Source organism: Pyrus communis, chromosome 13 (genome assembly GCF_041283825.1).
Source record: "Pyrus communis isolate YQ-2024b chromosome 13, ASM4128382v1, whole genome shotgun sequence".
NCBI lineage: Eukaryota > Viridiplantae > Streptophyta > Magnoliopsida > Rosales > Rosaceae > Pyrus > Pyrus communis.
Window position 1 is genome coordinate 30,368,094 of NC_142577.1, and position 15,113 is coordinate 30,383,206.

Below are 15,113 nucleotides of genomic sequence, written 5' to 3' on the forward strand. Positions count from 1 at the left end.
TCCGAGTTAGGTTTCTCAGCATAACTACTTGATGGAGACTGATGCTTAGATTTGTTAATGTAATTGGAACACGAAACGATACTATATATGTCTTTTTATAAGTGGATGAAAGTTTTTTTTTTCTTGAAGTGTCCTTCTAATTGTATAAAGACATGTAATGTACCGTCCTGGGTTCCAAGCACATTGAAAATCTTTCGGTTCCTTCCAGTTCCATCACCCTTTCAACACTTTCTTCATTTGAACTTTTATTCTTTAAAATTTTATCCGCATTATTTTAATCTTCTTGGATTATGCTTGCTTACTGGAAAATTTAGTTTTTTAACCAATATATTAGTTTATTAATTATACTATCGAATCCAGGAAGGTATAGGGAGCTGATGGACAAACTTGTGTTGCACGTAAATGTTTGATACCATATAATATCGATTCTTAACTAGTAATTACGCTATTTTCAAACAATTTAGTTTTGTGTGAAGCATGTGGATGTAGCAAGTAAAAGGATCAAGCTGTATCCAATTTCTCAATTGTCTCGATGGGCTATGATATTATTACTACTTTCATGCAGCAAGAGCAAAGGAGACTCAACGACAAAAAAAGTATCAAATTAAAACTTTAAGGATGAGGAAATCGGAAATCATTAGAGAAAGAGGGTCAAAGTTTATTGATTGATAATATGGTAGATAACAAACCCTAGTACCCTAAAGGAGGTTTGTATGGTGTCTTTTAGTCCTCAACTTTATAAGAGTTCAAATAAGAAATGAATTAAACAAATAACAAAATCTCGAAAATATCCTAAAAACTTAGAATCCTATTACGCATTTTAATTGATAGAATTCGGTTGAAAAAGCTCATGTCACAGCAAAGCATTATGTTGGATTCATGATAACGTTCTCTTTGAAACAATGAGTCGCGGGCTCAAATCAGACCAAATTCGAAGTTTTCCAAGTATTGTCGAATTTATGTCTTTTAAGTTGATTTTAGATTTATTTTGCCATATAAACTACAACATATATGTAGACATTTTGGGATCATGCGAAAAATTTAGATGCATGACAATAACACGAAGGGATTTGGATCGACTTAACATGAGTGGCGTGTATTTCCTGTGAATGTCTTTCGTTAATATGCATACATCGACTAGTTGGCAGGCACATATTTGGCCCGTACATATCCATCAGATGTGCACTAATTAAAAGCCATGTCAAAGTTGAGTGGTGGATGATATTGATTTCGTTTCTAAATATTCATTCTTACAGTTGTCCAAGAAAAAGACTTCCTAATGAAGATATATTAAATTAGAACTCATAGTTTAGACAAATTCCTATATATGATATATCAACTAAATTTTCTAGTTGCGATGCAGTGGCGAAGCCAGGATTTGCCGAGGGGAGGGGCGAAATTCAAAAGAATGCAAAATTTAATCGAAGCGGTTGCTTTCACATTGGAGAGTGTAAAGTTTTGAGTCAATATTCATAACAAAAAATAGTCTTTCCATCAAAACGGTTGTAAGCAATAATATCAAAGCCAATGTAGGAAGCTTAAATTGGCTAGGATTAGATCCTCTTAAAATATTAGGCGGTAGTCAAACAACGGACTAGAACCTAGTAGCTAGGTGCCTAGGCGAGATCTAGGCAGGAGCTTAGATGGATTTAAATTATCGTAAAATAAGCATTAAACAATATTTACATTGTTTTTAAAAAGTAATACAATATTTGTAAATAATGTGAAAGTTTAAGATAAATACGGTGGGAGTCTTAAAAGAGAAAATAAAAATGCATACAATAATAATAATAATAATAATAATAATAAATGAAAAAATGGGTTAATAAACCACAAAAAAAAAAAAAAAAAAAAAAAGATGGGGTCAGACGCAAGCCAACCCATTTAAACCCAATGCCAAATTTAAAACAAAATGCAAACCAACCCCTTTAAACCTAATACCTGTCACATCCCGGCCCGGGCCCCCACCATATCCCGGGCTCAACTTCACCGTAGCACGATATTGTCCACTTTGGGCCCCGACCACGCCCTCACGGTTTTGTTTCTAGGAACTCACACGAGAACTTCCCAGTGGGTCACCCATATTGGGAATGCTCTCGTGCGAACTTGCTTAACTTCGAAGTTCCAATGGAACCTGAAGCCAATGAGCTCCCAAAAGGCCTCGTGTTAATTGGAGATGGAAATATACATATAAGGCTTATAGGATCTTCATCCTTGGGCAATGTGGGATCTTACAATACCAAACAGAACTCTTATTCTCCGATGTCTGCTAATCTCCATGCCATGGCTATGGTTTCTTCTTTCCTCCATCTTCTCATCCCCCTCCCCCCCCTGGCGGCCGCCACCGTCGCCCCAACCTCTCTCCTCCGTCTTCGTCATTCCTCTACAAATCCAACCAAATTATCGCCCTTCCTCTGCAAATTCCACCCAAACAACGAAGGGGCTGAACTAGTGCTCCTAGGCATGTTTTCCAGCAAGGGGAGGGGCGGCCGCCACTCCTCACCCTCATGTAGCTTCGCCACTGTTGTGATGTGTGTGTGTGTGTGTGTGTGTGTGTATGTTCATTTTTTTTTTCCATTTTAGTGGAAATATGGAAAAATTAGAGAAGATATGAAAATGGGTTAGACTTCACTCTATACTGGAGAAACTCTTAAGTTTCAACTAAAATTGACAGATTTCGTCGATACTTCTGACATATTAACATTCCCTAAAGTTTCAATTTAATTTCCACGTCTTTAAGCAAATTTCCATCATTTTTATTAAAGACATTGATATCGTTATCGATTAATCTTGACCTAGTCTAGAAAAAGGTTAAAATCAACTACCTTATGCTAGGGTTTAGGCCGTGACCATGTAGCTAGCTGGCTATTTATATAAAGATGGATGGACATGATTAAGCAACGAAACAAAGTGGTTGGGATATTTGATTAATCTTACTAAGAGATATGTATTAGGGTTCCATCCATGAGAAATGAGCTTGAAAGACGAAAGCAACTGTACATTGCGTCCTCAATCAAAACGCCTTTATTTATTATGTTAACCACCAACAAACAAACATAAATAAAATAAATTAGTGGTGGTGACTCCAACTTTGAAAAACTTAGTTCAGATGTTCAATCATAGGATAGGTGTCAGTTACACATGAATGAAAAGATATACATGCAAATATGAAATGATTCAGAAGTAACAAGGGGAGTGGCAAATGTGTCAAATGGGGAGATTTTGTGTATCAGACTATGTCTTTAGCACACTACAAAATTTCCTCATTTGATGGGGCTAGCTTTCCAACGCTCCCCCTCTATCTCCAAACCATATTTTTCAACTCAACGGCACTCGTGCTTTAATTTGCGTGTGTCCACCTCTTTCGTTTGTTACAACAAATTAAGGATCCTTTTAGTAATTATTTTAGTTTTCAGTTGTTAAGTTTTATTTTTTAAACGAAAATTAAATTTAACTAAACAAATTTTGAGGTTTAAAAAACTGAAAGCTTAAAGGAAAACTGTGAGTATAAATTGATTTATAAATTCAAACATCAATAATTTGACAAAACTTTGAACATCAAACGGAAAGAAAAAATTGTCAAATCAAACAACACCATTTGAGCGGTTGATGATATATTTATTCATCACGACAAATAATAGTCATGATTTACATCTTTTTCTTGTAATGTAAGCAATGACACATTGGAAATTAGCCTCTTGAGTCCTGACGTGTCGACACTCGTAATAGAGAGAGAGAGAGAAAGAGATGGGCAAAGGAGTAAGGGATCGGAGCTTGGTTGATTGCATCTAGAATTCGATTTGTGGAGCCGCTTAATACTACAGTTTAGTAATATTCCTCTTCATTTGTAAGTGAGAGGTCTTAGATTCAATTCTCGTCAAAGACGAATTTAAATCATATTATTATTATTCTATTATGAAGCTAAAGAAGTTAATTTATCTTAATGTAGATAACATCATTTGTTAAAAAAAAAAAAAAAAACGATTCATTGGGTTTAACATGTCGGGAATAAATGATGTGAAACGGGCATACATATATATATATATATATATATTTGACCACAAATACTTCTGTATATACAAATTTATAGGATGCGATGCAGTAGTTGTTGGAGGAGGAGGTGCCCACCAGAGTGTTCATAATTATTATTTTTGGCTTCATGCTGCGTTCGGTGGAATCTAAATGATTTTGTATACATACACGGCCATTTATGTAATGATTATTTTTCCTAAATTATCTGTTTTATTTCTTCCATGCACCATGGTTTCACAGTGGAAGCTTTCAATTTCAAAGCTTATTCTGGACAGCCAACGGCTATAAAAACAGACCCATCAATTGTTTTTTCTGTTGTATCTTTTCAATTTGTTCTGTCAGAATTTACATATCTCTGTCTGGTATAATTTTAAGAAAATTTTGAATTTTTTATATTATTTTTGGTACTATATAGAAAATTTACGTGAAGAATAAGTGTATGTAACATGTTATATATTACGAAATATTATACGTACACAAGTTTTCATCATCTATAACACGTCAAAAATAATACTTTCAATTGAATACATATCTCATCACGGATCATAGTTGTAAATAATCTGAATATGGTTGGGCTATTATTTGTTGTTAAAGATTGTATCTTATGATCTGAATTAAGATGATAAGATCTATAAAAAAAAATTAGTCGCATAATATTGTAAGACAAATATATCGATATATGGATAAGCCATTCTCTTGTGGGCGTGTTTTGAAATGTGATAGAGAATAGATAGTACATGGTAGGGTTTGCCACATAAGGAAAAGGACAACCAAAAATCGGCGCGGGAAGAAGGAACAAAAGAACCACCACCCACCACCCACCATCCACCGCCCAACGCCCACCAGAAGCCAAAAGCAGAGAAGGTCAGGTCCTCCTCCTCCTCGATGGCTGACGTGGAAATATCTGGGCGAATAAAAGTCGCTATTTTCCTGACCGCGTACACGTGGTTGAGAGCTATTGATCGGACCCCACCCCACCATTAAAAATCTTAAATATAAAAGAGTGCGAGAGAAGAAACGAAAGAAAAAGCTCGATTTCTTAGACCGCAGGCAAACATCCCCCCGGGAACTCGAGAAACAATTATTTTTAGGTGTATTTGTTTTGGTCGGTATTATTTATCCATTATTTTTAGGTGTCGTATTTGTATTGATTTTTTTTAAAATAAATTCATTTGAAAAGAGAAATCTCGATTGCAAGCACTTTCAATACAATCGAAGAAAAAAACATTTTTAGCAAAAATGGATAAAGTACTAAAAATATTATGAATGAAGTCCTCGAAAGACATAAATCCAAAATCTAAAAGAAAATAATCGTGTAAGTAATCTGATGCCTTCTATAATAATTTTCAGCATTCTGGTGTTAAACTTAGTACACTAAAAGAGCTGGGAATCAATAAAACTTTGCAAAGTATTTATTTGACTCAAATCTCTTTCTAATGCATAAAATAAAATTAAACGTAAGCGTTGATAATATGGTGACTTGCACCATTCCAATACTCAATTTTGGGAGATAGGATTCTCGTCGGATTCTCTTTATGAGAATTTCGGAGATCCGTTAATTATGTACTTTAATCGTACATCGTGCAGTTATAAATCATTTAAAATTATATTATTTAAAATTAAACACAAATAGTACCTAACGAAAACTGATCGCACGATGTACGATGAACATACATAATTAAGAGATTTTTGAAATTCTCGCAAAAAGAATTCGACGAGGATCCTATCTCCACTTTTGGCATCAAATATTACTTTTACGTTCTTTTCTTTTTTGCTGGAAATAGCCTTAAAACGTGTTGTGCTCTATGTCCCATGTTCTCCAATAAGAAATCCTAACCGTTGATAGTCATCGACTGCCAAGAAATCCACAAAAATTCACATGTTGCATAGTGATTGGCAAAAACATATTTCACAACTCCGAGACAAACATCAACCGTCGATCTGATGATCTTGGGTAGTGGACGGCTATAGATCTTGCAAACATGTGCCTGCATGGCAACCATCATTGCCATAGGCAGCATCATCCTCCATGCAACATCGGGATGATCTCAACTCTCATATATATAATATGCTAGATCCCCATATGTTATTTCCCATGCGGGGCAAATGCCACGGTGCCACGTGGTATAATGCCATGCAAACGGCGTATATTAGCAGAGTCTAGTTTGGGCTACTTAATTGTTGAAGTCTATCATTTACGGCGAAATCTGTAGTGATGCCAATTATACCGTTGTCGTAGGGTTTTTTTTTTATAATTTTTTTTAATTTTTTTAATTTTTAATTTTAGTACAATAATATATTTTATATTAGGAGGAGGGGAGAATTTGGCTAAACTACACAATAGATAACTTAATTTGGTATCGAATTCGTCATTCAAGAGATTCAAACCTAAGACCTTTTATTTACAAATAAAAAAATATATCATCAGATCGTGGTACTGAATGGCTACCGTTGTGGTAGTTATCATAAGAATTTTACCCAATTTCTGTTATTTGCAAATTCACTTCAAATCGAATTCACGTAATTATTGGATTGATTAATACATACTACTCTATTAATTCTGTTAATTAACCAAAATTAGCAACTAACATAATGTTGTTATCTGTTATGCGTGAAATGTGGGGCCTAATCAGGAGTGCATTTTTGCTTATCACCATTTAGTGTGATGTATGATCATCACTCTACTTATTATCGTTAGATAAGTTCGAATTTTGAGATTTGTGCTTATCCACTACATGAATCTTGAAATTCAAAATCATTTAACGGTGATAAATAGAGTGGAAAGTATACATCATACTAAATGGTGGTGAGAAAAAATGTTCTCCTAATCAGGGGAGGTGACGCCGTTTTCAACTGACACGGACGTTAAGCAAGCTTATGATTAGGGGGGGTCACGGACTCATGGCCCAGGGGACTGTGCTTTAATTTCCTTTGACGGGATTGACCCCGTGATTAACGGCGTTAGGAGCGGGTTCCTTAAGGAGGCCCATGAATTACGGTCCAAATCCATTTCTTCGGAACTCGGCTTCTTTTTTGTGGATTCTGGGTGGGTCCCCTCAACGGCTGCTCGGGATTTGAGGTGTAAGGGAGACAAGGTGTCACGTCAGCAGTGCAGCACCGTTTGCCAAGTGGAATTTACTAAAGTTGGAAAAAAAAAACCAATATTCTTGATAAATTGTGAGTAATTTGCATATTCGCCCGCTCAGCCGGTGTCCGGTGATTTGGACCACGTGTCAATTCCTCCACGCGCCGAAATTAGACGCTTACCCCAGATTGGATTAAATTGCCTAGATGCTCGACTTAAATTACCAGATTGGTATCACAGCCCGCTTGTTTTGTTTAATGTTTAAAATATCCATATCGATATTTTCATCCACAGATATATTGTATATAAATATAGGTTGCTCACAATCTAATTATGAAATTTAAAATGAAATTTTAGGAATATTAAACATTGGTATGAATGAAATATAAAAGTTTTTTTTTGATATTTAAGAAATGTATTAGAAATATCGATATTCGACAATATCTATCGGATTTAGCCTAGACTTGATAGTTTCTCCGATATAAGGTAAAGTTTAAACTTCACCTTCTATTTCCCTATTGTTCTCTAATTTTTTGAATATTTTTATGGAAATATTGACCATAAAAGAAATTTTAAAGGACAATAATTGGCTACTCAAAGATGAGTAGGAACTCCTACGTAAAATTTCTCAAAATTGTTCGTTGTCAATTTATAGAATTTCATGTTTATAATTAGAACCGTTCATATTATAAATCACCATATAATGATCGCAAAAAATCAATTAAAATTAATGTTGTTTAGTCATCAAACTGTTTAAAAACAAATGAACGAAATTGATAAAAGCATTACGAACCGTCTATGTATTTGCTACAATAGATTGACTAAACGATCTTAGTTTTAATTTATTTTTTGTAGATATGATATTTACTGTGTGATTCATAGTTTGAATGGTTTTGATCATAAACACAAAGTTTTGTGATTAAAATATTAAGAGTTTTAAGTAGGAATTTCTAATCATCTTTGAGTAGTTAAATATGGTTCAATTTTAAATGCTGATTGTGGCAAATCCGTAAATATATGGCGTAATATGGGGGTAGTTTAGGGAAGCAAGCTGCACAAATAAACTTGAAAAGGGACGGCGCCTTGGGCGGTTGCCTGATTGAGCTGCTTTTCCTTTTTTTAATTAAGTTTTTAAAAAGGATAAAAAGAGTTTAAAGGTGAACTTTTTTTTGCCCCAAAAGTCTTAATAATAATTTTTTTACCCGTAATGATTCATGCTTTCTCAATTCTGTCTATTTTTATTTTATATTTTTACTTTTAATGGAATTATTATTTGAGCACTTTATACCTCTTTGAAGAATGTAGACTTCTTCAAAGATTAACATTCAAGCTATGAGTACACTATTTCAAAGTCTTGAAGGTGGGATAAAGTGTTCGAAATCACTGTATAAGGAATAATGGAATTAAGAATTAGTTAATGCGTGTTACCGACGACTTAAGCATATATCTAAATTGCGATGGCAGTCTAAAATTCAAAGCACGTTAAGATGTTATATAACCGAAAGGTATAATTATGTATATCAATGCCATTGTAGTATAGACAACAGAAAGAAAGTGAAGATGAGAAAGAACAAATAACTCATTTTCAACGGTCCACCAAGTTCTTAGATATTCTTAATGAAAAAGTGGGAGGCACTTCTCGTTGAATAGAACAATAAAATGTGTCCAAGATGAGTTCATAATTCTTCTCAATGCAATAGTAAACCGCATGCTTTGCATGTCTTATTGCGAAGTATGATGATAAGTCATGTGTTCAGTCCAAACATATATTGATCATATTGTTGACAAACTCTCTAATATAGGAGTTCTACGTAATACTGTTTGGAAGGTATTTATGAGCATTAGATCTTTTCTTTACCAAACTAGTAAACGCGTAATTATAATTTCATTTAAAACATTCACCAACCCCTGCAACATACAACATCCATACTATGTTATAAATTCTTATGATATATTCCATATAATTTGAAAAATCATTATAATATTGATACAGTTTATTAAGTAGTTCATTCATACGTATGTCGCTTATGTGGTGTTTGATTGGTAACAAGACGGATCATCCATTTCACTCGTTGTATTACCAGTTAGTCGTTTGTATAACGATATTTGGTTTTACCTGGTTAGAGAATGATTCAAGTTTGACTAAAAGTAGATGACAAACACGATATTTATCTGAGTTGCATACCTAATCGTAACCTATAATTTTGTGATTGCATATCTTGAATGACAAAAAATACGCAACTATCCATTCATTTATAAAAAAATAAAATAACTCTTAATTTGTATTGTGCGCAATGCAAATTTGATTACTTAATTTGAATTGAACAATTTCGAAAAAAAAATCCCCTTAAGGATAATTATATTGTCCCTTAATTAAAGAGATTGCATTACAACAAATTTTGAAAAATTAATATGACAAATCGTTCAAAATTTTATTTTATATTATAAATTAAAAAAAAATGTATAAATTCATGACATTTCAGAATTTTTTTAGAATTTTTTAAAAAGAAATTTACTCTATAAATATAAATATAAAAGTAATAAAATAATTGGTGAAATAAAAAAGAAAGAAACGAAAAGAAAGGCGTGGAGCGATGTGCATATGAACGGAAAACAGCTCAACAGCTTCCACTGACACTCGGCAATAAAATGACTTGCCCTTGGCCTTGTCTTCCTTCATTCCCCCCATTAGCCTTTTCGGCTCTCTCTCTCTCTCTCTCCATCGCTGTTGAGAGATAGGGGTATTCTTACAAGCGTCTCTCTTTCTCTCTCTGCCCCTCTCTCTCTGCTCTTGCTCTCTTCTAGTTCTTCACCTTCTTATATATACACTCTGAATTCTCAAAACAAATAAAAAAACTCAAAAGAAAGCAAGAAAGAAAAACCATTTATTTTTTAGGTGAAAAGATGGGGTTTTTTCATCTGGGATTGTTTCTGTGTGCCTGCCAAGTGCTTGTTCTTGGAGTTGTTGCTTCTGCACCCTCTGGAAATTTACCAATCATACCCTTCGACGAAGGGTACACCAAGCTTTTTGGGGATGACAATTTGATGATCCTTAGAGATGGGAAATCCGTCCATCTCTCACTAGACGAACGGACAGGTCTGTAATCTGTTTCCCTTTTGGGTTTCTGTCTCGAGAATCATGTGAAAGGGTTTTGATATTTTGGTTTCTGGGTTTTTGAGGTGGCGACGTTTCATGAGTTTTTTTTTTTTTACCTTGAAGTTGTTGTCTTTGTTTGGTTTTTGGTGGCTATGTCTGTTTGCAGGGTCTGGATTTGTTTCTCAGGACCTCTACCAGCATGGGTTTTTCAGTGCTTCCATTAAGCTGCCTGCTGATTACACTGCTGGAGTTGTTGTTGCGTTTTATGTGAGTTAATCCTGTTTTTCTATCTGATTAAGGGTTTTAATTTATTTTGTTTCCCTCTTTGTTTGTTGTTTGATTGTATCTTACGTTGTACAAAATAATATGACCCAGATTTTTACTTCTCAATTTAACAGTTCAGTAAAGATTCAATCTTTATGGTTAGCTGATTAATCTGAACAGTTTTTCCTTTAAATTTGGTGGTGTGGAGCCCAGAAAATGTTGTGGATCTAATTCTACCAATATCCAATTAAAAACTTGTTTTCTCAACCTTCTGAGATAACCCAGATAGGCTGCTTTTAACTTTTTACATTTTAAATGTCCATTTTGTCACCTGAAATTCACACCCAGATGAGTTTTTACTTTCATTTATTGTGTTCAAGATTTCGGTCCTGTTAAACGAACAATTTTCGTTATCAATCGGATGACTAAATACTCCACACTGATGTTTGCTGGTGTTTTCCTTTTTATTTTCTCATTAAGCTGTTAAATGAATAGGAATACAGGTTCTAATCTGTTTAATGTTAACAGATGTCGAACGGTGACATGTTTCCGAAGTACCATGATGAAATTGATTTCGAGTTTTTGGGGAATATACGGGGCAAAGAATGGAGGGTTCAGACCAATATTTACGGCAACGGAAGCACCAACACCGGCAGGGAAGAGAGATACAATCTCTGGTTTGATCCGTCCGACGATTACCATCAGTACAGCATTCTCTGGACTGACTCTCAGATCATGTGAGCATCAATCAAAACTCTCCACTCTAAATTCGGATTAGTATGCTAAATCTATCTGTTAGCATATCAACTTTTCGTGAGGCATATTTTTCCATATTGTCACCAATAATGTCATGTTCTTTGAAGTCTGGAGTTTACTGTTTTGGGGTGGGGGGTTTGATGTGATGCCTCTGTGTAGGGAAAATGCAGAGGCGGGGTTTCTCCTTTTAGGAAAATACAGCACATAACTTGTTCTTTTCGTTGTTTTAATACCGCCTCTTGTTTTGTCAAAACCAACTGTGGTTGGTTTGTGAGAAAAGTAGAAAAGAAAAGGATGGGAATTTTGGTGCACGTTTTCATTTTAGGGAAACTGGATGAAAATAGAATTTTTGTAATTCAAGCGAAAATTTTGTTCGTAGCGATTTCTCGCCTTTTATTGTTCACCTCATTTTTTATGAGTTCTGTAATTCAGATTTTGATCGGCGTACTTGTTTCCAATGTCAATTACTTGCAGCTTTTATGTTGACAATGTTCCCATTAGAGAGTTCAAGAAAACAGAATCAATGGGTGGTGACTTCCCTGCTAAGCCAATGTCATTGTATGCCACAATATGGGATGGATCTGATTGGGCTACCAATGGGGGCAAATACCGAGTGAATTACAAGTATGCTCCCTATTTGGCTGAGTTCTCCGACCTTGTTCTACACGGCTGTGCAGTCGATCCAATCGAACAATTATCAAAGAAGTGCGAAAAGACCCAAAATTCAGAATCAGTCCCTACTGGTGTCACCCGTCTCCAAAGAATGAAGATGGAGAGTTTAAGGATGAAGCACATGACATACTCCTACTGCTACGACAGAATCCGATACAAGTCTCCTCCCTCAGAGTGTGTGATCAGTCCCCAAGAAGCTGAAAGACTGCGTGTGTTTGACCCTGTCACATTCGGAAAAGGGAGGCGCCGCCATGGAAAGCATCACCACCGGAGCAGAGGAAGCCAGGCAGAAGTGGCAACTTCTGTTTGATGAGGGCTGCAAGCAATGTATGGATTCTGGTATGAATGAGCACTACAGTCACTCCATTGGTATTTGGTCGATATATATCCGCGCTGGGTCAGTTCTTCGGTGTATAGAGAGAGCGGAGAAGCAATAGATTTATTGAAGGTGGATGGAGTTTTACAGGGTGTTTTGGGGGGGGGGGGGTGGTTTGTGTATAGTTTGTACAACTTTTAGAATGTCTCCTTCCCAGGTTTCCATTCATGCTTTTCTTTTGGCTTTACGAATTGAGATTTTCTCTGTACTTTTGACTCACCCTCATGGGTTCAATAAATATTTGAGTATATGGAAGTTTCTGTAATATGTAGTAGGCATGGATTTTCTATTTGTTGTGTACATTTCTACGGTAAACCAGTGTATGGGATGCGCCAGAGTTTGTATGGCTAGATTGTGGCCGTTACAATTCAGCCGTCCACTGCACCGGTGCATTGCTTGTAGGATTTTCATTTTTTTAAATTAATTTAATTTTTAACTTTTTATTAATGTCAAAAAATTTGGGCCAATGTCGTTTTATCTTCAAAAGTCATAGCTGACCAATAAATGGTTGGATGGTAGTTTGTCAATGGTGAATTGGAATCCAAGGTCAGTAGGATGTGACAAGAGATGTAAAATGGGTTCAGTATGTTGTTCTTTACCTTCATGGTGAAATGTGAATGCTGCAGGTTGGATTCTTCAAGGCTTCAAAGCTGGGTCCGTGACTTGGAAGGGGGAGAGGTAAAAGTAAAACCAAGTAAACATGAGGAAACAAAACCTGCTAGCCTACACATGGTGGCCCTGGCAGAAATTGACCCAAAAAAACTGACTTTATAGAGAAAATTAGTATGAGTGTGTCATTTGCAAGTTAATTTTACAAGAAAATGCAGAATCTCTTATGTTTTAATCTCATTCGACTCCACCTTTTACTTATTCAGTGACACACCCCGATCTGGAATGTCTACCTGGATTTCAAATCGAGCTATGCTGACCAATACCAGGAGGGTGACAGAGCCATAAGTGTAATGATGTGGAAAATGTGAATAAATTAAAACCTAAAAGTGCCTAAATATAAGAGTTCGCTTGTGAGCGATAATGAACATATTTCACACGTGATGTCAAAACATAAGTAAAGTACAGTAAAGTAAGATGAGAATTATATCCTCGGAGATAACCGCCTACGCACTCGTCGGGTCACGTACTCCGAAGATATGTGTGTAGTAACTTTGGGTCAAACCCAAACAATAAATAAATAAATTAACGTAAACGGCCTAATTGTCCACTTGCTTAACAAATCCAACAAATAAGTTATCAATATTACGGTCAACGAAAATCAGCAATCTCGCCTCAAGGGTCAATTTACTCTTTTAAAATTAATAAAAGCGTAAAATTAAAGACGAGTTGTCACATTCAATGCTAAAACTACCTTAGTCAGACAACTCTATTGAAAGTTTTCCATCATTCATGAACCACTTTTGTTCTTTCCTTTTTAATTTTTTTTTTCTTGAGGTGAAAAATAATTTGAATTTCTAATGGAATTTATTTTCCTGGAAATCCTTTGGACCACTAGAGATGAGAAATGAGCGGTAGAAAATTGGTTTGGCATGAGGCTCATTGGGTAAGTGGTAAGGTAACCCACCCTTGCTGACATAAAAAAATGAGGTTTTGCAGCTTTGCGGTCCTCTTATCCACTTGATTTCTGTTGGTCTTTAACGGAAGGGAAGATGAAAAGGGTAAAAAACATGATGGCATGCTTAAACAGGGTGAACGAGTACAATTGCCAAGCAAACGGTTACAAATATATAACTAAATAGTTCAACTATGAAACAGACGTCCGTTTTGTTTTTTACAAATGAGCAAGTACTGATGTGTCATCGATATTGTTGATCAGTGTCGCAAACAAAACATATCTACACGGTATATGTATTTTGTTGATTATTGGTACTGGTGAATATGGTGGCCAAATGGAGGCTGAAATATCTCTGCGAGTTTTCTCGGCCCCAAGATGATGAATTGTCTTTGCAAAGCCACTAGCTGATTTTTTTTTTTTTTTTTTAAATAGTTCAATTGAACAGACTTATCACAGAGAAAAGAAATTACAGTAAGTATAAGCTTCATGCAAATTCAGTTTTCTTTTTGCGATGGTAAATTCCGACCTGTAATCCTCTTTTATGTCCCTTAATTATTTATTAATTTCTTCACAACAAGTTACTACTTTAACATCTGCAGAAAAATATAAGTTAGATAAATAAAATGGTCAAGATTCTAGTGTAACAAAAACAAAAACATTCAGAACCGACCACTTTGGGTGAGTTTGGTGCATGTTTTTGCCAAACTAAATAAATATTAAGGTCGTAATTAGAAAACAAATACGAGGTTAGAACCTTATTGTCGCGAATCGCTTTGACATCTGCTGAACGATAAAATCCATCTGGCACAGCTAATCTTGTCCGCAGCATTATTCACTAACCCTAATACAATAACCATAAAATTAAGGAATCTTATACCAAACTTTATTTTATAATATTGGTTTAATTATATATATATATATATATATATATATATATATATGGTTATATCCTCAACCAAAAGCAGTAAATTTACAGTTTTATATTGGTGGTTGCTAGCTTTTCTTAGATTTGGTAGGTCAAAATGTCTTAATGCAGATTTTTTAACCATAGTAGGAGAGGTAATAAAAAGATTAGGCGAGCGTAACTGCACACCACGTAGAGCAACTATAGTTGTCTACCCTCCATTTGCAAAGCTAGCCCTTGATTTTATTTTTTTGGTCAAACATGAACTTCATTGATAGAAGAAAATGTTACAAATGTTAAACGAGATAAACATAAAAATAAGCTGCAATTAGGTCGAAATGACAAAAAGGTCCAAGCAAA

The 15,113-nt window shown here is 35.1% G+C and overlaps 1 protein-coding gene across 1 annotated transcript; it reads left to right on the forward strand.

The window, feature by feature from the left end:
* The first annotated feature begins 9,691 nt into the window (after positions 1–9,691).
* Positions 9,692–12,547, forward strand: LOC137736956 (putative xyloglucan endotransglucosylase/hydrolase protein 28). The gene is made up of 4 exons (XM_068476283.2): positions 9,692–10,214; positions 10,381–10,481; positions 11,007–11,215; positions 11,709–12,547. The coding sequence occupies exons 1-4, from the start codon at positions 10,022–10,024 to the stop codon at positions 12,214–12,216; spliced, it is 1,011 nt and encodes a 336-aa protein (XP_068332384.2). The 5' UTR covers positions 9,692–10,021; the 3' UTR covers positions 12,217–12,547.
* Positions 12,548–15,113: the final 2,566 nt, after the last annotated feature.